Genomic DNA, 24,976 nt, shown 5'->3' with positions numbered 1-24,976 from the left:
AAAGTTAGCATTAAGGCACTTTACCTGAATGCTCGTAGCATTTGTAACAAAGCAGATGAACTAATGGCACAGATCATCGTGAATGATTATGATGTGGTAGGCATCACAGAGACGTAGTTACAGGGGGGTCAGGACTGGCAGTTAAACATCCAAGGGTTTTCAACCTATCGAAAAGACAGGGAGGTGGGCAGAGGGGGCAGGGTTGCCTTGTTAGTTAAGAACAAAATTAAATCTATAGCACTGAATGACAGCGTTGGATGATGTGGAGTCTGTGTGGGTGGAATTGAGGAACCACAAAGGCAAAAAAACCATAGTGGGAGTTATGTACAGACCTCCTAACAGTGGTCAGGACCAGGGGTGCAACGTGTACTGGGAAATAGAGAAGGCATGTCAGAAAGGCAAGGTCACTGATCATGGGAGACTTCAATATGCAGGTGGACTGGGTAAATGTTGTCAGTGGATCCAAAGAAAGGGAATTCATGAAATGTTTACAGGATGGCTTTTTGGAACAGCTTGTCATGGAGCCCACAAGGGAGCAGGCTATTCTGGACCTAGTGCTATGTAGTGAACCAGACTTGATTAAAAATCTTAAAGTAAGGGAACACTTAGGAAGCAGCGATCATAATATGGTAGAGTTCAGTCTGCAGTTTGAAAGAGAGAAGGCAAAATCGGATGTAATGGTGTTACAGTTAAATAAAGGTAATTACGAGGGCATGAGAGAGGAACTGACGAAAATAGACTGGAAGCAGAGCCTAGCGGGGAAGACAGTAGAGCAAAAATGGCAGGGGTTTGTGGGTAAAATTGAGGACACAGTACAGAGGTTCATCCCCAAGAAGAGAAAGATTATCCGGGGAGGGATTAGACAGCCATGGCTGACAAAGGAAGTCAGGAAATCTATCAAAGAAAAAGAGAGATCCTATAAAGTGGCCAAGAGCACTGGGAAATCAGAAGATTGGGAAGGCTACAAAAACAAACAGAGGATAACAAAGAGAGAAATAAGGAAGGAGAGGATCAAATATGAAGGTAGGCTAGTCAGTAATATTAGAAATGATAGTAAAAGTTTCTTTCAATACATAAGAAACAAAAACGACAGGCAAGAGTAGACATTGGGCCACTTCAAATTGATGCTGGAAGCCTAGTGATGGGAGGTAAGGAAATAGCAGGAGAACTTAATAAGTACTTTGCGTCAGTCTTCACAGTGGAAGACATGAGTAATATCCCAACAATTAAAGGGAGTCGGGGGCTGAGTTGAGTATGGTTGCCATTACAAAAGAGAAAGTGCTAGAAAACCTAAAAAGTCTTAAAATTGATAAAACTCCTGGCCCTGATGGTCTACATCCTAGAGTTCTGAGGGAGGTGGCTGAGGAAATAGCGGAGGCGTTGGTTGCGATCTTTCAAATGTGACTGGAGTCGGGAAAAGTCCCAGATGATTGGAAGATCGCTGTTGTAACCCCCTTGTTCAAGAAAGGATCAAGACAAAAGATGGAAAATTATAGGCCAATTAGCCTAACCTCTGTTGTTGGTAAAATTCTAGAATCCATCATTAAGGATGAGGTTTCTAAATTCTTGGAAGAGCAGGGTCGGATTAGAACAAGTCAACATGGATTTAGTAAGGGGAGGTCGTGCCTGACAAACCTGTTGGAGTTCTTTGAAGAGGTGCGGCCGCATCTGGAATATTGTGTGCAGTTTTGGTCGCCATACTATAGGAAGGATGTGGAGGCACTGGAACGGGTGCAGAGGAGGTTCCCCTGCCACCGCAGGAACTGTAAAACCTGCGCCCACACCACCTCCCTCACCTCTATCCAAGGCCCCAAAGGAGCTTTCCACATCCATCAAAGTTTTACCTGCACATCTATTGTATCCGTTGCTCCCGATGCGGTCTCCTCTACATTGGGGAGACTGGGCGCCTCCTAGCAGAGCGCTTTAGGGAACATCTCCGAGACACCCGCACCAATCAACCAAATCGCCCAGTGGCTCAACATTTCAACTCCCCCTCCCACTCTGCCGAGGATATGGAGGTCCTGGGCCTCCTTCACCGCCGTTCCCTCACCACCAGACGCCTGGAGGAAGAACGCCTCATCTTCCGCCTCGGAACACTTCAACCCCAGGGCATCAATGTGGATTTCAACAGTTTCCTCATTTCCCCTTCCCCCACCTCATCCTAGCTTCTAACCTCCAGCAACTCGATCCCCTGACCTGTCCGGACTTGTCCGACCTGCCCAGCTCCTTTTCCACCTATCCACTCCACCCTCTCCTCCCTGACCTATCACCTTCATCTCCTTCCCCACTGACCTATTGTACTCTATGCCACTCTCTCCCCACCCCCACCCTCCTCTAGCTTATCTCTCCACGCTTCAGGCTCTCTGCCTTTATTCCTGATGAAGGCCTTTTGCCCGAAACGTCGTTTGTGCCTGTCCTCGGATGCTGCCTGAATTGCTGTGCTCTTCCAGCACCACTGATCCAGAGTTTGGAAGAGTAGTCCAGGAAATGGCTGATGGAATTGAATGTGAGCAAATGCTAGGTCTTGCACTTTGGAAAAAAGAATACAAGCATGGGCTACTTTCTAAACGGTGAGAAAATTCGTAAAGCCAAAGTACAGAGGGATCTAGGAGTGCGAGTTGATGATTCTGTAAAGGTAAACATGCAGGTTGAGTCCGTGATTAAGAAAGCGAATGCAATGTTGTCAATTATCTCAAGAGGGTTGGAATATAAAAGCACTGTTGTGCTACTGAAACTTTATAAAGCTCTGGTTAGGCCCCATTTGGAGTACTGTGTCCAGTTTTGGTCCCCACACCTCAGGAAGGACATACTGGCACTGGAGCGTGTCCAGCGGAGATTCACACGGATGATCCTTGGAATGGTAGGTCTAACATATGAGGAACGGCTGAGGATCCTGGGATTGTATTCATTGGAGTTTAGAAGATTAAGGGGAGATCTAATAGAAACTTACAAGATAATACATGGCTTGGAGATGGTGGACGCTAGGAAATTGTTTCCGTTAGGCGAGGAGACTAGGACCCGTGAACACAGCCTTAGAATTAGAGGGGGCAAATTCAGACCAGAAATGCGGAGACATTTCTTCAGCCAGAGAGTTGGCGGACCTGTGGAATTCATTGCCACAGAGTGCAGTGGAGGCTAGGACGCTAAATGTCTTCAAGGCAGAAATTGATAAATTCTTGATGTCACAAGGAATTAAGGGCTGCGGGGAGAATGCGGGTCAGTGGAGTTGAAATGCCCATCAGCCATGATTGAATGGCGGAGTGGACTCGATGGGCCAAATGGCCTTACTTCCACTCCTATGTCTTATGGTCTTAACATTGTCAGGGCAGTCTCAATCAATGGGTGGGAATCAGATAGCCTCCCAGTCAGATCTGGAGTCAGGCAGGGCTGCCCTCTCTCTCCTGCCTCGTTTGTGTGCTGCATAGAGTCATTTGCCGAGTCCATCAGGAAGGATGCGAGCCTGAGAGGGGTGACTATTTCTGGCAGCGGGGGCCTGCAGGTTAAAGCCTCCCTGTACATGGATGACGTTGCCATTTTCTGCTCAGATCCACTGTCCGTGCGCACACTCATGTGCATTTGTGACCAGTTCGAACGGGCCTCGGGGGTCAACGTAAACCGAGGCAAGAGCGAGGCCATGCTCTTCGGGAACTGGGCCGACCAATCCTCGATCCCCTTCACCGTCAGGACCGGCCACCTGAAGGTGCTGGGTATTTGGTTCAGGGTGGGCTGGGGCATGCGCCAAGTCTTGGGAGGAGCGTATCAGCAAAGTGAGGCAGAAACTGGGAAGATGGAAGCTACGGTCGCTCTCCATCGCGGGGAAAAAACCTGGTCATCAGGTGTGAGGCAATGTCATTGCTATTATACGTGGCACAGGTCTGGCCTATTCCCAGAACCTGTGCTGCTGCAGTCACCCGGGCCATCTTCCAGTTTATATGGAGGTCAAAGATGGACCGGGTCCGAACGGACTCGCTGTACAAAGATCTGGGCAATGGGGGAAAAAATACACCCAATGCCACCGTCACCCTGATGGCCACCTTTGTGTGTGGCTGCATCAAGCTGTGCATGGATCCCCGGTACGTAAACACCAAGTGTCACTACGTACTGAGGTTCTACCTGTCCCCGGTGTTGCGAAGGATGGGCCTGGCCTCGCTGCCGCGGAACGCTCCGAGTAGTTGGACGTTCGTATCACCTGTCCTTCGTGGAGAAGTTTATGAAGAAAAACGCCTTTGACCACAAGTCCATCAGGAAGTGGTTAGCACGTAGTGTCCTTGAGACCCTTCGGGAACAGGAGCGGGCGGATCCTATCGAGCGGTTCCCTGAGCAAACTGTCAAAACCATTTGGCAGAATGCCTCATCGCCAGAACTTTCCAACAAGCACCAAGACATGGCTTGGCTGGTGGTGAGAAGGGCTCTGTCTGAGAGATCCTTTATGCACGCCCGGACTCTCAGCCGCGCCGCACGCTGCCCTCGAATCGGCTGCGGGGGGGACGAGACTGTCACACACCTCCTTCTGGAGTGTGCCTACGCAGAAGTCATCTGGAGAGGAATGCAGTGGTGTTTGTCGAGGTTCGTCCCGAGCAGCGCCTTGAAGCGGGACTCCGTGCTGTACGGCCTGTTTTCCGGGACGCACACCGAGACAAACATCAACTGTGCCTGGAGGATCATCAACTCGGTGAAAGATGCTCTCTGGGCAGTCCGAAACCTGTTGATCTTCCAGCTGAAGGAGTTGACCCTGACTGAGTGTTGCAGACTGGCACATTCCAAGGTCCAGGACTACGTGTTGAGGGACACGCTGAAACTTGGGGCAGCTGCCGCCAAGGCACAGTGGGGAAAGACCACCGTCTAACATCTGCCTGCCTAAGAAGAACAGCGCATTCATTTGGGCTCTGCTGAACGCCTCAGCTAGAAATGTAATTGTACTGACCTGTAAATAGGAATGATTACTCTGGTTTCGGTATGCAAACAAATGGAATGTTTACATATGTATGGCATGTCCAGTTGTACAAATCATCCAAGTATTTTATGAATAAAGTATATTTTTGAAATAAAAAAAACTATGGGTCTGAGTGGGATGTTTGGTTTGTGCACTTTAGGTAGTCCATTGAATATGGGGGTGTTGTTGCTTTCAGGTTTCATTCTCTGTAGGTCAAACCTGGTTATCTGTCCATTTTTTTTGTAGGTTCCTCAGTGTGTTGTTTATCCTATTGGTGAGCTGTGGGGTGGGGTCAAACTCCCTCTTTTGGTAGATGTTGGTATCTGCAAGTAGTTGTTGTGCTTTTTGGATGTACTCTGCTTTGTCCAGGATGACCGTCATTCTGCCTTTGTCTGCTGGTAGTATGATTTATGTTCTTATCGTTTCTTAGTGCTTTTAGTGCTTTCCTCTCCTTGGTGTTGAGGTTATGTGTTTGTCTTTTCCTGGTTATCATGCAAGGACTGCACAAAACATGACATAAGACAAACATGAAGACAGCTACCGGTCTGCATCCATGAACACCAACTAGCCATGAAACAACACGACTAGCTATCCTTGGTAGCGCCACACTCCGATGACAAGCAACATGAGTTCGACTGGGACAACACTACTATTATAGGACAAACCAAACAGAGAACAGCCAGGGAATTCATGGAGGCATGGCACTGATCCACAGATTCAATCAATAAGCACATCGACCTGGACCCAATGTACCGGCCACTGCAGCGGACAGCTGGAACTGAAAACCAGAAGCGGCAGGTACAAATCACAATAAATGCCGGAGGAAACATCACAGAAGCGCTTCACAGGAGGCTCCCAAGCACTGAGGATGTCACCTATTCAGGGGACGAAACGTCTGCCACACAAATTCCCAGCTTGGCGACCAGAACCACAACAACGAGCACCCGAGCTACAAATCTTCTCCCAAACTTTGAATCAGCAAGTAAACTTGCTGGTTTGCACGCTGACATTTAATCTGCATAAAGCAATAGGAAGTGATGAAACAGACGGAGTCTTGTCTGAAGAAAGTTAGCCTTGCATGACTCTGTGGTTTTATGTCGACAGTGATGCAGTACATTTTGGGTCACGTTCCATTTTATTTAAGTTGACCAATTCACTGGGGTGGCTGTCAATTTAAAAACAAAATGCAGATGCTGGAAATTTGAAACAAGCACAGAATTCTGGAGAAATTCAGCAAGTCTGGCAGAATTTGTAGAGAGAAAAGTAGTTGACGTCTTGACTCCAGTTTGACTCTTCAGAACACTGCTATCTCATTATTTGAAAATAGCTTTCTGAAAGGTGATGAACTTGTACAATACACTTGAGATCTCAACTGGAGTATTGTGTACAGTTATAGATATCATATTCTTGGAAAGATGTGAATGCATTTGAGTGAGTGCAGAAGCAATTTGCACGAATAGTTCGAGGAATGAGAAACATCAGACATTGGAGCTGTTCTCCTTGGAGAGATGAAGGCTGAGAAGAGATTTGATCAAGGCTTGCAAATCATGAACTTGTTGGAGAGAGTAGATAGGGCAAAGCTGCTTTTGCTTGTAAAAGCAAAAAGAACAAGAGTGTAGAATTAGTGATATTCGAATGAAGCAAGGGTGATTAAGGAAAAACTTTTTCATACTGTGGATAGTTAAGGTATAGAATGCATTGCCTGCCAGTGTAGTGGAGGAAGGTTCAGTTGAGGCATTCAAGAGGGCGGTGAATTGATTACTTGGATAGAAGTGGTGTACAGGGATATGGGGAAAAGTTACTAGGATTAGAGCCAGTGTAGATAAAATGTATTGAATGGCCTTCTGCTTCTACCCCTTAATGGTTTCACGCACTTGCCAAGTTAGTTTCAAGTATTAACTGACAGAAATAACAAGTTACTTTGTCTTGGCTCAATTTAGGTGAAACCGTTTGGGTTGCTCGACTATTTCATAAGACGGGTCAGAGTTAACCATATTGCTATGGGTCTGGAATCTCAGGTCAGGTAAGAATGGCAGATTTCTGGAAAGGTTCCATCAAGCTGAAAGGCTGCAATTCTACCTCGGACATTCAAGAATGGATGGAGGTTTGATGGTTGTGAGGAAAGTGTTAAGCTAGATTGTTAAGGAAGTTATACTTAAGAAAGCACTGGTGATCTGGAAGAATCAGTTTGATCTTTTCAAAAAGAAATTTGTTTCACTAATTCATTGGAGTTATTTGAAGAGGCAAATTCATGATGGATGAAATAGAGCCTATAGACGTACTGTACTTAGTCAAATGTTTTCTAGAAATCTGTGTCCCAAAAGGTGGTTGCACATAGTAGGAAGTCATAGTTTGAGTTAATAAATTAGCATGGGTAGAAGATTGGCTGGCAGAAAATGATACCATAATTTGTTTTTCTAATTAGTGAGACTGAGTCCTGCAGAGTTGTGTTGAAGCCTCTGCCTTTTATAATTTGTATTAATGATTTAAATGATGGGAGCAAAAGCATGATAACTAGAAGTTGTGGAAAATACAAATGTAGGAAAGTAGATTTTTGATACAACAATGTTGCAGATGGATGGAGCTTGAGCAGGCAAATATCTGGTAAGTAGAGGATAATGTAGGAAAATATGTTAAATTTTGCAGAAAGAATAAAGGAGCAGAATATTACTTACTGCAAAATTTGAGGCACAGTGGACTTTGTGCATAGACTACATCTTTTTCATGAATTGTAGAATCACACGATACCAAAATGGCCCGTCAACCTGTTGAGTCTGTATTGCCAAAAATACACTACTAGTTAAACTAGTCCTATTTTTATTCATAACCTTGAATATTGTGAAACTTCGAATGCTCATCCAAATATTTTAAAAGTTGCAGTTTCCTGCCTCAACTTTGTTTAGAGTCAAGTGTGTGGTGCTGGAAAAGTACAGCAGGTCAGGCAGCATCCAAGGAGCAGGGACATGATCGACATTTATCGCAAAAACCCTTTATCACTTAGTGTTGTGTTCAATTCTGATGGCACATTACAGGAAGTATTTTTTAGATTAGATTAGATTAGATTAGATTACTTACAGTGTGGAAACAGGCCCTTCGGCCCAACAAGTTCACACCGCCCCGCCGAAGCGCAACCCACCCATACCCCTACATTTACCCCTTACCTAACACTACGGGCAATTTAGTATGGCCAATTCACCTGACCTGCACATCGTTTGGACTGTGGGAGGAAACCGGAGCACCCGGAGGAAACCCACGCAGACACGGGGAGAACGTGCAAACTCCACACAGTCAGTCGCCTGAGTCGGGAATTGACCCGGGTCTCTGGCGCTGTGAGGCAGCAGTGCTAGCCACCGTGCCGCCCACTTTTTTTTCCTGAAACAATTACAGAATGTGGAGGCTTTGGGGAGGGTGCAAAAGAGGTTTACCATCATGTCTGAATTAGAGGGTATGAGCTGTAAGGAGAGGATTAAAAAAAACCTGGGATGTTTTCTCTTGAATGGTGGAGGCTGAGGGGATCATTAATAATCAAAAACATTGAGATGCATAAGTAGGGTTGATGGTCAGAATCTTTTTCCCAGAGTTGAAATATCTAATACTCAGTGATGCATTTAAGAGGAGAGGGGGGAGGTGGAAAGTTCAAAGGAGATGTGAGGGGCAGGTTTTATTTTTACACAGAATGATAAGGGTCTGGAATGCACTGCCAGGGTTGGTGGTGGAGGCAGATACGATAAGGGCGTTTAAGGGCTTTTAGAAAAGCACATGAATATACAAGAACTGGAGGGATGGACCGTGTGCAGGCAGAAAGGATTAGTTTAATTTGGTGTCATGTTTGGCGCAACATCATGAGGGGAAGGGCCCGTTACTCTGCTTTACCATTCTATGTTCTAAATACACTTGCAGGTTGTATGTTCCAAACCCCCATTACCCTCTAGGTGAAAACCGTTTTCCTCAAATTCCCTTCTAGCTAACTTAGTTTCACTTTAAAAATCTGTCCCCTTGTTATTTAATCCTTTTAACTAAGAACAGCTATTATTTATTCTACTCTGCCCATGCTTCCGATAATCCTTTTGACCTCTAACAGGATCCCCCCCCTGCCAACGCCTTTTCTGCTCCAAAGAAAACAATTCAAGCTTATCCAACCTCTCTCCATAGGTGAAATGCTCCATCTCAGGCAATATCCTGATGAATCTTCTTTGCGACCCCTTCAGTACAATGCCATCCTTCCTAAAGTGCAGTGACCAGGTCTATGCATGGTCCTCCAGCTGTGGCCGAACTAAAATTCTGTACAGCTCCAACATGGTCACCTTGCTCTTTAATCCATGCCACAACCAATAGAGACAAGCAGCATGTATGCTTCAACTAAGCGAAAGTGAGGACTGTAAATGCTGGAGATTAGAGTCGGAAAGTGTGGTGCTGGAAAAGCACAGCAGGTCAGGCTGCATCTGAGGAGCAGGAGAGTCAACGTTTTGGTCATAAGCCCTTCATGAGAAATGCTTCAACTCCCCATTAAGCTGCCCTGCTACTTTCAGGGATTTGTGGATAGGCATCCCAAGATCCCTCTGTTTCTCTGAGCTTCTTAGTGTCCTGTCATTCATTTACAACTCTCTTGTCTTGTTCGTTCTTCCAAAATACGTACCTGACATGTAACTGTTAAATTCCATCATTTTCATGGAGGAGAGAAAGATTATGGAGACTGCTAATATCTGTTGCATTCCCATGGCAGTGTACTAGCCAATACATCTCCCTGCTGAATGTGACAGCTAAGATCGACGCTCAACTATTATTGCTGTATGTTCTCATGAAAATAATGCCCCATTCAATCAGCTCTTTTTTTTTCCAAGTTATGCATGAAACATTGCCCCCTTTTCCAAGTCTGTTTCCTGCATCCTAGTCCTGCTGGAAAAAAATGTTTAATTTTGTAACTACCTGTCTGTTGTATTTCAAGATTTCAACTTTATTGTAAAATTTATTAAGATCGTTTTAGTCTGTGCTGCAAATGATCTTATTGAATGGCAGAGCAGATTCAAAGGGCCAGATGGTGGCAGCCGCCGCCACCTCATCTTGTTGTTAAATTGTCATTAAAACAGTATATAGATCCCAGTTTACGCCAGTAACTTGTCATGTAAATTTGTTACTATATCATTTGGTTAAGGAGGGTTTGGTTTAGATGGATGCTTTGGAAATGGAATGTGTGAGAAATGTAAAAGGATCCAAGTTATAAATTAGTTGAGCTGATAAATGACTCAACATTTATTTCTTTGTCAGCTTATTGTGTTTTTTGAGACTTTAAATATGTTTTGATAGCAACATGTAACACTTGCAGTTGTTAGATTGCTGAATGGATTTGTTTTTTTCTTCCTGAACAGTATTGAATCAGCTTCCACTTCCCTCCCCTCTGCCTGCTACCACAACCAAAAGCTTGCTGTTTGGAGGGAGAATTGCTGAAGATGTAAATTGTCTCATGGGTTGTAGGGACGAGAGTCTTGTCTCACAGTTAGTACACAGCCTCAGCCAAGTCTCCACCGATCATATGTAAGTATTGTCTTATTTTCTAGACAGCAAAGGTTGTCACTTTGTAATGTTTCATCTCCTACAATGTTATGTTTGTTTTGTAGCACAGAGCTGACATTGATGATCAAGTGATTTACCACCTGAAGCTTATCCATCCAATAACTTAACCATTCCAGTTCAACCATGATTACATTTTGAATACCATGAATGTTTTGGATGATGTTCACCAGAGTGTCAGACTATGTTAAGGCTTTTTATTACCCTTTCACGTAAAGTAGTTTAACTTTTTCTTTTCGAGTCATAGTCACAGATGTACAGTATGGAAACAGACCCTTTGGTCTAACTTGTCCATGCCGACCAGATATCCCAACCCAATCTAGTCCCACTTGCCAGCATCTGACCCAAAACCCTCCAAATGCTTCCTATTCATATACCCATCCAGATGCCTTTTAAATGTTGCAATTGTACTAGCCTCCATCACTTCCTCTGGCAGCTCATTCCATTACAAGTACCACCTTCTGCATGAAAGAGTTAATAGACAATCGACAATAGGTGCAGGAGTAGGCCATTCAGCCCTTCGAGCCTGCACCACCATTCAATATGATCATGGCTGATCATTCCTAATCCGTATCCTGTTCCTGCCTTATCTCCATACCCTTGATTCCACTATCTTTGAGAGCTCTATCCAACTCTTTCTTAAATGAATCCAGCGACTCGGCCTCTACTGCCTCTGGGTCAGAGCATTCCACACAGCCACCACTCTCTGGGTGAAGAAGTTTCTCCTCATCTTTGTCCGAAATGGTCTACCCCGTATTTTTAAGCTGTGTCCTCTGGTTCGGCACTCACCCATCAGCGGAAACATGTTTCCTGATGCCAGAGTGTCCAATCTTTTCATAATCTTATACGTCTCAATCAGATCCCCTCTCAGTCTTCTAAACTCAAGGGTATACAAACCCAGTCGCTTCAGTCTTTCAGTGTAAGGTAATCCCGCTATTCCAGGAATTGACCTCGTGAACCTACGTTGTACTCAATAGCCAGAATGTCTTTCCTCAAATTTGGAGACCAGAACTGCACACAATACTCCAGGTGTGGTCTCACCAGGGCCCTGTACAGCTGCAGAAGCACCTCTTTGCTTCTATTCTCAATTCCTCTTGTTATGAAGGCCAGCATGCTATTAGCCTTCTTCACTACCTGCTGTACCTGCATGCTTGCCTTCATTGACTGGTGTACAAGAACACCCAGATCTCTCTGTACTGCCCCTTTTACCTAAATTGATTCCATTGAGGTAGTAATCTGCCTTCCTGTTCTTGCCACCAAAGTGGATAACCATACATTTATCCACACTAAACTGCATCTGCCCACTCGCCCAACTTGTCCAGGTCACCCTGTAATCTCCTAACATCCTCGTCACATTTCACCCTGCCACCCAGCTTTGTATCACCAGCAAATTTGCTCATGTTATTGCTGATACCATCTTCTATATCATTAACATATTTTGTAAAAAGCTGCGGTCCCAGCACGGATCCCTGCGGTACCCCACTGGTCACTGCCTGCCATTCCGAAATGGAGCCGTTTATCACTGCCCTTTGTTTCCTATCAGCCAACCAATTTTCAATCCAATCTAGTACTTTGCCCCCAATACCATGCGCCCTAATTTTACTCACTAACCTCCCGTGTGGGACTTTATCAAAAGCTTTCTGAAAGTCCAGGTAACCTACATCTATTGGATCTCCCTCGTCCATCTTCAGAGTTACATCCTCAAAACATTCCAGAAGATTAGTCAAACATGATTTCTCCTTCATAAATCCATACTGACTCTGTCCTATCCTGTTACTACTATCCAGATATGCTGTAATTTCATCCTTTATAATAGACTCCAGCAACTTTCCCATCACTGAGGTCAGACTAAGTGGTCTATAATTTCCTGCTTTCTCTCTCCCACCTTTCTTTAAAAAGTGGTATAACATTAGCCACCCTCCAATCCTCAGGAAATGACCCCGAATCTATTGAACTCTGGAAAATAATCACCAACGCATCTACGATTTCCTGAGCCACCTCCTTCAGTACCCTGGGATATAGACCATCAGGCCCCGGAGACTTATCAACCTTCAGACCTAACAGTCTCTCCAACACCAAATCCTGTCAAATATAAATTCCCTTAAGTTCAGGTCCTTCAGCCACTGTTGCCTCAGGGAGATTGCTTGTGTCTTCCCCAGTGAACACAGATCTGAAGTACCCATTTAATTCTTCTGCCATTTCTTTGTTCCCCGTAATATATTCCCCTGTTTCTGTCTTCAAGGGCCCAATTTTAGTCCTAACCACTTTTTTGCCTTGCACATACCTAAAAAAGCTTTTACTATCCTCCTTAATATTCTTGGCCAGTTTACCTTCGTACCTCATTTTTCCTCTGCGTATTTCCTTCTTAGTAATCCTCTGTTGCTCTTTAAAAGCTTCCCAGTCCTCAGTTTTCCCACTTATCTTAGCTATGTTATACTTTTTCTCTTTTAACTTTATATGTTTCTTAACTTCTCTCGTCAGCCACGGCCGCCCATGCCTCCTCCTGGGATCTTTCTTCCTTTTAGGAATGAACTGATCCTGCAACTTCTGCATTGTACACAGAAATATCCGCCATTGTTCCTCCACAGTCATCCCTGCTAAGGTATTGCACCATTGAACTTTGGCCAGCTCCTCCCTCATAGCTCCATAATTCCCTTTATTCAGCAGAAGTACTGTAACTTCCGACTGTACCCTCGCTCTCTCAAATTGCAGATTGAAGCTTATTGTATTATGGTCACTACTTCCCAATGGCTCCTTCACTTCGAGGTCTCTGACCAATTCTGATTCGTTATACAATACCAGATCCAGAATTGCCTTCTCCCTGATCGGCTCCAGCACCAGCTGCTCTAAGAATCCATCTTGGAGGCACTCCGCAAAGTCTCTTTCTTGAGGTCCAATACCATCCTGATTCTCCCAGTCTACCTGCATGTTAAAATCCCCATAACAACTGTAGTAACATCTTTGCGACAGGCTAATTTCAGCTCCTGATTCAACTTACATCTGACATCTAGACTACTGTTTGGGGCCTGTAGATGACTCCCAAGAGGGTCTTTTTACCCTTAGTATTTCGCAGCTCTATCCACACTGACTCTACATCCCCTGACTCTAGGACCCCCGCGCAAGGGACTGAATATCCTCCCTTACCAACAAGGCCACCCCATCCCCTCTGCCCGTCAGTCTGTCCTTAGGCTAGCACGTGTAGCCTTGAGTATTCATTTCCCAGGCCCTGTTCACTTGAAGCCACGTCTCAGTTATCCCCACAATATCGTAACTGCCAATTTCCAAAAGAGCCTCAAGCTCATCCATCTTATGTCTAATGCTTCGTGCATTCATGGATAGTATTTTTAATTTGTTACTGCTCTCACCCTTCCCATCAACCCCTATTTCACTCAACTTTACAGCATGATCCCTTTCCGAGTTTTCTGCCTCATTGATACAGTTGTCTTTCTTGACTTCTCTTGTTCTAACTTTCCCTTCAATTTCCTTTTAAACATCCAGTTTGTCCCCTTTCCCCCCCCCGCTACTTAGTTTAAATGTAGCGGTATTGCAGTAGAAAACCTGCCTGCCAGAATGCTGGTCCCTCACCTATTAAGGTGCAAGCTGTCTCTCTTGTAGAATTTATGCTTACCACAAAATATACCCCAGTGATCCAAGAACTTAAATCCTTGCTTCCTGCACCAGTTCCCCAACCACACGTTCAAGTCCATTATCTCCCTGTTTCTGGCCACATCAGCCCGAGGAACTGGAAGCAAACCGGAGATAACCACCTTGGACGTTCTGCTTTTCAGCCTTCTTCCTAGTTCTCCGAAGTCCCACTGTAGTATGTTCCTCCTCTTCTTCCCGACATCATTTGTGCCGACATGTACCACCACCTCTGACTCTTCATCCTCGTCCTTGAGGATTTCCTGCACTCTGTCCGCGATGTCTTTCACCTTGGCACCAGGAAGGCAACACACCATCCTTAAATCCCGTCTGCTGCGACAAAAACCCTGGTCAGTTCCTCTCATGATGGAGTCCCCTATTACCATGGCTCTGTGCGATGTCCGACTCTTCCGCTCTGCCTCTGCGCCAATTTTTGATTGACAGACCTGGCCGCCTTGCGAACTGGCAGCGTCATCAGTCTCTACTGTTTCCAAAAGCTTCAACTTGCTCCTGACAGATACTTCTCCCGGGGTCTCTTGCACCTGTCTCCTCTCTGCCTTCCTCATAGTCTGCTCTCTTCTGGCATGATTGGTGTAATAACCTCGCTGAAGGTCTTGTCCAGAAAGATCTCGGATGAGCCTAAGGTCCTCGGGTTCTTTCATCAGCGCTGCAATATGCTCGGTCAATAGCTGAATGTGCACACACTTTCCACACATATATGAGCCAGACACACCAGAGTCATTGATCTCCCACATCAAGCACATAGCGCACTGAACCAGCTGGGCAGTCATGTCTTCACCCTCTTCAACTGTGGCGTAATCACTTCACTCAACCTCCTTGTCAAAGACTCCTGAGCTGAAGCCTCACTCTTCGATCCAAACTTCCTTAGACTCTCTTTTTGTGGCAAGTCTGTGGACTCTTAATTTAGGTTAGAGGAGGAGGGAGGGAGGGAGACGCTACTTTGTAGGACCTGGGGTTTAGAACACACCCACTCTAATAGTAATCACTTACCTTCCCGACCGGCTTTGCGCTCCGCCTGAACTTCCGCCCAGCTCCTGCTGCAAAAAGACCGTTGGCGTCGAGGTAAGTTCTTTATGTCGCAGGTAAATAGGATAGTGAAGGCAGCGTTTGGTATGCTTTCCTTTATTGGTCAAGAGTATTGAGAACAGGAGTTGGGAGGTCATGTTGTGGCTCTACAGGACATTGGTTAGACCACTTTTGGAATACTGTGTGCATTTCTGGTCTCCTTCCTACCGGAAAGATGTTGTGAAACTTACCCATAAGAAGTTGCCCCATAGGTCTCTTTTATATCTATCCCCGCTCACCCTAAACCTAAACCTATGTCCTCTAGTTCAGGACTCCTCCACCGCAAGGAAAATATCTTGTCTATTTATCCTATCCATGCCCCTCCATGATTTTACAAACTTCTATAAGGTCACCCCTCAGCTTCCAGCGCTTCAGGGAAAATAGCCCAAGCCTATTCAGCCTCTCCCTATAGCTCAAATTCTCCTACTCTGGCGACATCCTTGTAAATCGTTTCTGAACCTTTTCAAGTTTCTCACCATCTTTCCGATAGGAAGGAGACCAGAATTGCACACAGTATTCCAAAAGTGGCCTAACCAATGTCCTGTAGAGCCACAACATGACCTCCCAACTCCTGTTCTCAATACTCTTGACCAATAAAGGAAAGCATACCAAACGCTGCCTTCACTATCCTATCTACCTGCGACTCCACTTTCAAGGAGCTATGAACCTGCACTCCAAAGTCCCTTTGTTCAGCAACACTCCCTAGGACCTTACCATTAAGTGTATACGTCCTGCTAAGATTTGCTTTCCCAAAATGCAGCACCTCGCATTTATCTAAATTAAACTCCATCTGCTGCTCCTCAGCCCATTGGCCCATCTGATCAAGATCCTTTGTAATCTGAGGTAACCTTCTTTGCTGCCAACTACACCTCCCAGTTTGCTTCTGTTTTGTTTGCTCAACAAAGGCTAATAGTCCTGACAACATCCTGGCTGTAGTCTGAAGACTTGTGCTCCAGAACTAGCAGAGCTGTTTCACTATAGCTTCAGCATTGGACTACACACAACAATGAAGCAACTTGCCCAGTTATTTGCTGTTGACAAAAAAAGTTAGACAAATTCAACCCAGCCAATTATTGACTATACGTTTACTCTTGACCACCAGCAAAGTGACAAAAGTTGTTGGTAGTACTGGCAAATTCCACTTGCTCATCCAGAAGCCGCTCAATGACACTCATGTTTAGATTCCATAGGGTCACTTGGCTCCAAATCTCATTTCAGTCTTTAACCAAACGTGGGCAAAAAGAGCTAAAGTCAGGGGGTTCATATAATAGAGAGCAAATTGATGTGGTAATTTGTCAGTTGTATTTTTGTCCTGTTTTTATGGACAATAACTTTTAATTTTGCTCTGAATATCAATGTTGCAGCTGTACTGGAAGAGCTTGGTGAGGTGCATGGTTGTTTACAGAGCACATCTTCAATGCTGTAGGAACATAACATAAGCAGGCCATTCAACCCTTGATCATACTCCACTATTCATTTTTTTAATTCATATTCAGTCCCTGACCTGGGGATACACCCTTACCACATCTTCATCCTTTTAAGAGTATTGTAAATTTCAGTGGAATCACTATGATCTTATTACTAAACTATAGAGAAATATAGAATCGTTATGGTTCAAAGGTCATTTGGCCCATTGCTGGGCACAATGGGCAATTTAGCACGGCAAATCCACCTTATTGCAACATCTTTGAAAAATAGGAGGAAGCTGTAGCACTGGGAGAAAACTCTCTCAGACACTGGGAAAATGTGCGAACTCTACCCAGTTGCCCGAAGGTGGAATCGAATCCAGGTTCCTGGCACTAGGAGCAGGTGGAGCAATTCAGCCCCTTTTGAGCCTGTCTGACTATCACCGTGACTCAACTCAACTCTGCCTCAACTCTACTACCTGCCCACTCTCCATAGCCCTTCAATTCAGTGCTAATTAAAATTCTGGGAAAACACAGCAAGTCTCGCAGCATCTGTGGAGAGAAAGCAGAGTTAATGTTTCAGGTCCAGTAACACTTCAGAGAGCTCAGAAGGGTAATTACCTTTGTTTAACTCCAGGATGCCAGTGTAGGACTCCAGCATGCTGTGATCACTCTTCCGGAGAGGATCTTTCACTATGAGATCATTAATTAATCCCACCTCATTATGCAACACCCAATCCAGAATAGTTTGTCCATTTGATTCCACAACATATTACTCCATTCCTGAAGAAGGGCTTATGCCCGAAACGTTGATTCTCCTGTTCCCTGGATGCTGCCTGACCTGCTGCGCTGTTCCAGCAACACATTTTCAGCAACCATATTACTCCAGTAAACAATCTATAACACATGAAATGAACTCTCCCTCAAGGCTGCTGTTGCTAGTGAGATTAATCCAGTCTGTATGCATGTTAAAATTATCCAGGATCACTTCTGTACCTTTCATAAAAGCCCTCTATATTCCCTGGTTTATACTGTGCCCCACTGTAGAACTTCTTTCCCTTGCTATTTCCTTTATTTCTATGCAAACTGATTCTACACCTTGATCTCCAGTGGAGGATTTGAGCTATAGGGAGAGGTTGAATAGGTCAGGGCTGTTTTCCCTGGAGTGTCGGAGGCTGAGGGGTGACATTGTAGAGGTTTATAAAATCATGAGGTTTATAAAATAGACATTTTCCCTGGGGTGGGGGAAGTGTAGAACCAGAGGGCATAGGTTTAGGGTGAGAGAGGAAAGATATAAAAGAGACCTAAGGGGCAACTTTTCCCTGGGGTGGGGGAAGTATAGAACCAGAGGGCATAGGTTTAGGGTGAGAGAGGAAAGATATAAAAGAGACCTAAGGGGCAACTTTTTCACGCAGAGGATGGTACGTGTATGGAATGAGCTGCCAGAGGAAGTGGCGGAGGCTAGTGCAATTGCAACATTTTTAAAGGCATTTGGATTGGTATATGAAGAGGAAGGGTTTGGAGGGATATGGACCAGGTGCAGGCAGGTGGGACTAGATTGAGTTGGGAATATCCCATCAGCATGGATGGGTTGGACTGAAGGGTCTGTTTCCGTGCTGTACATTTTTATGACTCTACAAGCACTCCTCTCTATCAAACAAAGTTATCCTCCTCCCTTTTTTCTTCCTGCCTATCCTTCTGTAACAGTACATCCTTGGATATTTGATCCCCAAACCTGTTATCCCTGCCATCAGTCTCAATAATCAACACCAAATCACAGCCATTTACCTTTATTTGTGCTGTTAACTCAATTCTATTCCAAATGCTTTGTGCATTCAGACACACAGGTTTTAAATTTGTTCTGTTAGCATACAAGACTCAGGTAATTTGATATCTTGGTGTGGGATGATGTTCACGCCTTCTATCTCTTGCTTTTGTTTTCTGAAAGCACTCAGACTTGTGACTAATATTCCTGTTCCTTCAACTTTGATTTTCTAATTTAATGCAACTACCCCGCCTCACTGTCTTCACCTCCATCAACCTACTTCTATTCTGTTTAGAGCTCCATCTGCAGCCTTAGTTATGTGATTCACTTGTTCAGGTGGAGCCTGTCACATTGGAAGATCTCCCACCTTTCCCAGCATTGGTGCCAATGTCCTATGAATTCAAATCCATTTCTCGCAGACTCGAGGTACTAGGAACAAGAGGCCAACAAGGAAAAGGGTAGGTTGCTTGAGGGCAGACAAGGAAATTTGTGTGGAGTCAGAGGAAGTGGGTGACACCCTTAGTGAATACTTCAATTTGGTATTGAACAAAGAAGCGAATCATAGAATTATAGAATCCCTTCAGTGTGGAAACGGGACCTTCAGCCCGACAAGTCCACATCAACCTTCCGAAGAGTAACCCACCCATTCCCTTAGCCTATTATCCTTTATTTACCCCAGACCAATGCACCTAACCTACACATGCTTGAACACTGTGGACAATTTAGTATGGCCAATTCACCTAACATGCGCATCTTTGGAATGTGGGAGGAAGCCCATGCATACAGGGGGGGAGAATGTACAACACCATACATACAGTCGCGTGAGGCTGGAATCAAACCTGGGTCCCTGGCACTGAGGCTGCAGTGTTAACCCCTGAGCCAATGTGCTGCCCTAGAAGATCATGGATAAGATGAGTGATATATTGATATTAAGGAAGAAGTGATGTTAGGGTATTGAGAAACATTAATGTCGATAAGTCCCTGGGGCATGATGGGATCTATCCCAGGATCCTAAGGGAGGCAAAGGAGGCAGTTCCTGGGCTCTTAGAGGTCTTTGTATCTTCTTTAACCACAGGCAAGGTTGAAGACGACTGGCAAACAATCGGTGTTACTTTGCTAAGCAGGGCAATATGGGTAAGCCAGGAAATTTTAGGCATGTGAATCTTGCATCAATAGTATGGGAATTACTGGAGAAGATTCTTAGGGACAGGATTTACTCACATTTGGAAAAGAGTGGACTTGGGGATAGCCAGCATGGCTTTGAGTGGATTGTCAAAAGACTGAAGGATATAGATTAGTTAGAAAGTTGGGCCAAGAAATGGCAGATGGAGTTTAATGCAGACAAGTGTGAGGTAATGCATTTTGGAAGGTCATATGTAAGAGGAAAGTATACAGTAAATGGCAGGAACTTTGCAAGCATTGATATATGGACGGATCTTGGGGTACAATTACATAGCTTCCTGAAAGTGGCAACATAAAATAGATAAGGTGGTAAAGAAGGCATACAGAGTGCTTGCCTTCATCATTTGGAGCATTGAGTATAAAAGTGGCCAAGTCCTGTTTTAGCTGGTATAAGACTTCACTTGGCCACAGTTGAAGTATTGTGTGCAGTTTTGGTTGCCACACCAGGGGCTTGAGAGTGGTTGCAAAACAGGTTTACAGCACGTTGCCTGGATTGAAGTGTATTAGCTATAAAGATAAGTTGGATAAACTTGGATTGCTTTTGTTATAGTGTCAGAGGCTGAGGGCTGATAAAATCATGAGAGGCATGGATAGAATTGAAATGTCTCATACTTGGGAGCGTAAGTTTTGAGTGAGAGGGAGAAAGTTTAAATGAGATATGTGAGAAACTATTATTTCCACAGAAGGTGGTAGGTGCCCAGAACTTGCTGCTCCAGGAGGTGGTAGAAACAGATAAAAAAGTAACATTTAAGAGGCATTTACACAGACACGTGAACAGGCAGAGGATAGAGGGATACATGCTGTATGTAGGCAGATGCGGTTTAGAATGGTGTCATTGTCAGCACAGACATGGTGGACTAACGGATCTGTTGCTGTGCTGTACTGTTCCATGCTCAACCTTTGAGCTGCATATTTACCTCTAATCTTTTTGACCCTGTACCAATTAGCTGGTGGCTCAGGTTGTAATCTGGAGAGTAATACTGTTTTGCTTCAGATTCTTAATTTATTCCCTCGCTGCTCATTTTTCCCCAGAATAACCTGTTTCCTCTTTCTACTTTTATTGTTGGTACCTACATGGACCATGCCAGCTCCAAATTGCTGTGCAGCCCGCTCTCGGCCCCTGCGCTGCTACCCGCGCGCTCGGCCCCCGCGCTGCTGCTGCCTCGTACCCCCACCCCCCCCATCAGATCCGAGGAAGTATTACTCAACAACCTTGATTGTACTAACTTCCATGTGCATATCCAAAGTTGCTTAAATGTCCCTAATGTTGACATCTTCGCAAGTGTTCACGGGCCTGCTGAGATTTTCTAGCGCTTTTTTTTTGTTTTTCAGATGATTTGGATGAGGAAGTGAAAGGGTGGGCTAGTAAGTTTGCCAATGTCGCAAAGGTTGGTGGAGTTGTGGATAGTGTGGAGATAGTAGGTTGCAACAAGACATTGACAGGATGCAGCACTGGGCTGATAAGTGGCAGATAGTTTAACCTGGAAAAGTGTGAAGTCATTCACTTTGGAAGGTCTAATTTGAATACAGGATTAAAGGCAGGATTCTTCGCATTGTGGAGGAATAGAACGATCTTAGAGTGCATGTCCATAGGTCCACCCAGGTTGATAGGGTTGTTAAGAAGGCGTTTGGTGTGTTGGCTTTCATTAGCGGGGGCTTGAGTTTAAGAGCCGTAAGGTTATGCTGCATCAACACTCTCTACTCTGATCGCCAGCATCCGCAGTCCTCACTTTCTCTGAGATTATGCTGCAGCTCTGTATCTGGATCACACTTGGAATATTGTGTTCAGTTCTGGTTACTCATTATAGGAAAGATGTGGAAGCTTTAGTGAGGGTGCAGAGGTGGTTTCCCAGGATGCTACCCGGACTGGAGGGCATGTCTTGTGAAGAAAGGTTGAAGGAGATGGGGCTTTTCTCATCTGAGTGAAGAAGGATGAGAGGTGACTCGATAGAGGTGTTCAAGATGTTGAGAGGCATAGATAGAGTGGATGGCTAGAGACTTTTACCCATGGCAGAAATGTCTGTCATGGTGGGGCATAATTTTAAGGTCATTAGAGAAAAGTTTTTGGGAAATGTCAGAGGTAGGTTCTTTACACAGAGTGGTGGGTGGGTGGAATGCACTGCCAGCGGTGGTAGTAGAGTCAGATACATTAGGGACATTTAAGCAACTCTTGGATATGCACATGGAAGTTAGTACAATCAAGGATATATAGGTTAGTCTGGTCTTAAGAGTGGTATAAAAGGCCAACACAACATCGTGGGCCAAAGGGGCCTGGCCTGTACTGTGCTGCTGTTCTACGTCCTTTCTTTACATAGATGCTTTCAAGCCTGCTCAGTGTTTTCCAGCAATTTGTTATTTGTTTGTGAAAGAACCAGTTGCAATTGTTCAATTTGCACATTATTGATGCAAAGATAGGCAAATTATTAAGTGTGAAGCAACATAAGGTGTCTGCAAAGGGATATTGATTGGTGAAGTGAATGGGAAAGATTTGATAGGTGGAGTAAGATGTGAAATAGCTCAGTACGTTAATGACCTAGACGCACAGAGATGGGCAGCACTGAAACGGACCCTTTGGTCCAACTCGTCCATGCTGACCAGATATCCTAAATTAATCTAGCCCCATTTGCCAGTACTTGGTCCGTATCGCTCTAAACCCTTCCTATTCATAAACCCATCCAGATGCCTTTTTAAATGTTGTAATTATGCCAGCCTCCTTCACTTCCTCTGTCAGCTAATTCCATGCACCCATGACCCTCTGCATGAAAAAGTTACCCCTTGGGTCCCTTTCCTCCCCTTACACTCAACCTTTGGACCTCCCCACCCCTTGGAAAATACCTTGTCTATTCACCCTATCCATGCCCTTCATTATTTTGTTAACCTCTATAATACGGAGACTTGAACCACAAATTTGCAGATGACGTGAAAATTGATGGTGTGGTAAATAGTGAGGGGGAAGAAAAAGCCTTTGCCGACAGGAGGATATTGACTGACTGATTAGGGGTGCCAAACACTGGAAATTGGAATTTAATCCTGAAAAGTGAGAGATGGTTAATTTGAAAGGACTAATTGGGTAATGAAGTACAGGATAAATTATTGGACCGTATGAAATAGTGAGCCAGAGGAACATTGTGAATGCCTATAGATCCTTTGAAAGCAGCAGAACAGAAAGGTATGATAGGTAGGAAGGCATATGAATTCTTACTTTTTTTATTCAATGACTTGACTAATAAAAGCAAGGCGGTTAATAATAAAACCAGATATAATGTCATTTAGGTCACTGGTAGAGTAGTGTGTAGTTCTGGTCACCAGGGATGTAATTGTTGAAACTTTATTGCTGGAACAGCACAGCAGGTCAGGCAGCATCCAGGGAACAGGAGATTCGACGTTTCGGGCACAGGCCCTTCTTCAGGAATCAGGGATGTAATTGCACAAGCGAGGGTGCAGAAGTGATTCATCAAGATAAAAGTGGAAACAGTTGTGAATGCTGTTAATGAGAAACAAAAACAAATTGCTGGAAAAGCTCAGCAAGGCTGACAGCATCTGTGTAGAGAAAGCAGAGTTAATGTTTCAGGTTGAGTAATCATTCTTCAGAATCCTCAGTTCTGAAGAAGAGTCACTTGGCCCGGAATGTTAACTCTGCTTTTCTTTTCCACAGATGCTGCCAGTCTTGCTGATTTTCCAGCAATTTGCTTTTGTTTCAGATTCACCAAGATGTTGTCTGGGCTGGAGTGATTCAGTGAGTCCCAATTTCCAGCACCTTGCCCATGGCATTGGATGTTACAACATTTCAGTTGCTCATCCAGGTATTTCTGAAAGATTGTGAGGTTTCCTCCCAGGCAGTGTTCCAGATTCCCATCACTCTGGATGAAAATCTTTCTTCAGATTCCCTCTAAATCTCCTGTCCTTCTCCTTAAAATACATGCCTCCTTGGCATTAACCCTTTGAGAATGGATAGCAACTGGTGACAAGTGGTGTTTCATAAGGCTGGGACCACAACTTTTCACTTTATTATGCATTAACAATATAGATGGAGGAACTGAGGACATTCTGGCTATGTTTGCAGACGATACAAAGATAGGTACCATTGAGGACGCAGGGAGGCTGCAGAAGGATTTGGACAAGTTAGGGGAGTGGGCAAAGAAGTGGCAGATGCAGTACAATGTGGAAAAGTGTGAGATCATGCACTTTAGTAGGAAGAACCAGGGGCATGGATTATTTTCTAAATATGGGCAAAAAATTCAGAAGTCTGAAGTGCAGAGACACTTGGGAATCTTAGTCTAGGATTTGCTTAAGGTAAACTCGCAGGTTGAATCAGTAGTTAAGAAGGCAAATGCAATGATGGCATTTAGTTTGAGGACTTGAATATAAAAGTAGAGATGTACTTCTGAGGCTCTGTAAGACTCTGGTCAGACCACATTGTGCGCAGTTTTGGGCCCCATATCTCAGGAAGGATGTACTGGCCCCAGAGCGTGTTCAGAGGAGGTTCACAAGAATGGTCCCAGGAATGAACAGCTTAACATATGAGGAACATTTGCCGACTCTTGCTTTATGTTCAATGGAGATTAGAAGTATGAGGAGGGATCTAATTGAAACATGCAGAATACTGAATGTCCTGGACTGAGTAGATGTTGGGAAGATGTTTCCATTGGTAGGTGAGACTAGGATCTGAGGGCTTAGAGTAAAGGGAAGTCATTTTAGAACTGAGATAAGGAGAAAGGTCTTCAGCCAGATCGTGGTGAATCCATGGAATACACTGGCACAGAAGTGTGTCAGATCATTGAGTATATTTAAGGTATTCTTGGGGATCAAGGGTTTTGGAGAGAAAGTGGGAAAGTTGAGAAACTTATCAGCCGTGATTGAATGGTGGAGGAGACTCGATGGGCTGAATGGCCTAATTTCTGTCTTATGGTCTTATGGAAACAGCTGTTTCTAACCTACCTTGTCTATGTCTCGCACCCCTGTACACCTTAATTAGGTCCCATCTCTGCCTTTTCTGTTCCAAAGAAAGCAATCTGATCTTATCCAACATCTCTTCATAGCCTGGTGCATTCCAGGCAACATTCTCCATAAATATCTTCTGCACCTGCCCCTCCAATGCAGTCACGCTCTTCCTATCCTGCAGTAACCAGAATTACACACAGTACTCTTGCTGTGGCCTCACCACAATTCTGTACAGCTCCAAAATAGCCTTCCTGCTCTTATTACCTATACCATGACTCTGAAAGGCAAGCATCCTATATGCAGCCTTAACTCCCTTATTAACCTTTTTCAAGTGATCCAAAATTACTCTCTCCCTCTGAGCTGCTTTGTGTTCTGCCATTCATAGGGAAACCTAGAGGATGAAAAGGGGAAATGAGATAGCTGTGGTACATAGGGTTAAGGAGAATGAAAAGG

General features: G+C 44.6%; 1 protein-coding gene across 3 annotated transcripts in view; it reads left to right on the top strand.

The window, feature by feature from the left end:
• The window catches only part of LOC122556264 (nipped-B-like protein), a 547,720-nt gene that overhangs the window by 116,057 nt on the left and 406,687 nt on the right, over nt 1-24,976 (top strand). For all 3 annotated transcript variants that reach the window (XM_043702901.2, XM_043702895.2, XM_043702914.2), the window contains exon 3: nt 10,300-10,465. In XM_043702901.2, the coding sequence (XP_043558836.2) occupies nt 10,300-10,465 (166 nt within the window). The remainder of the gene's footprint in view (nt 1-10,299; nt 10,466-24,976) is intronic.

This window comes from Chiloscyllium plagiosum, unplaced genomic scaffold (genome assembly GCF_037043375.1).
Source record: "Chiloscyllium plagiosum isolate Xiang-an unplaced genomic scaffold, Cpla_swu_hap1 HiC_scaffold_2, whole genome shotgun sequence".
NCBI classification, from domain to species: domain Eukaryota; kingdom Metazoa; phylum Chordata; class Chondrichthyes; order Orectolobiformes; family Hemiscylliidae; genus Chiloscyllium; species Chiloscyllium plagiosum.
Note: the sequence above shows the minus strand (reverse complement) of the source record. Positions and strands in the feature narration are given on the sequence as shown.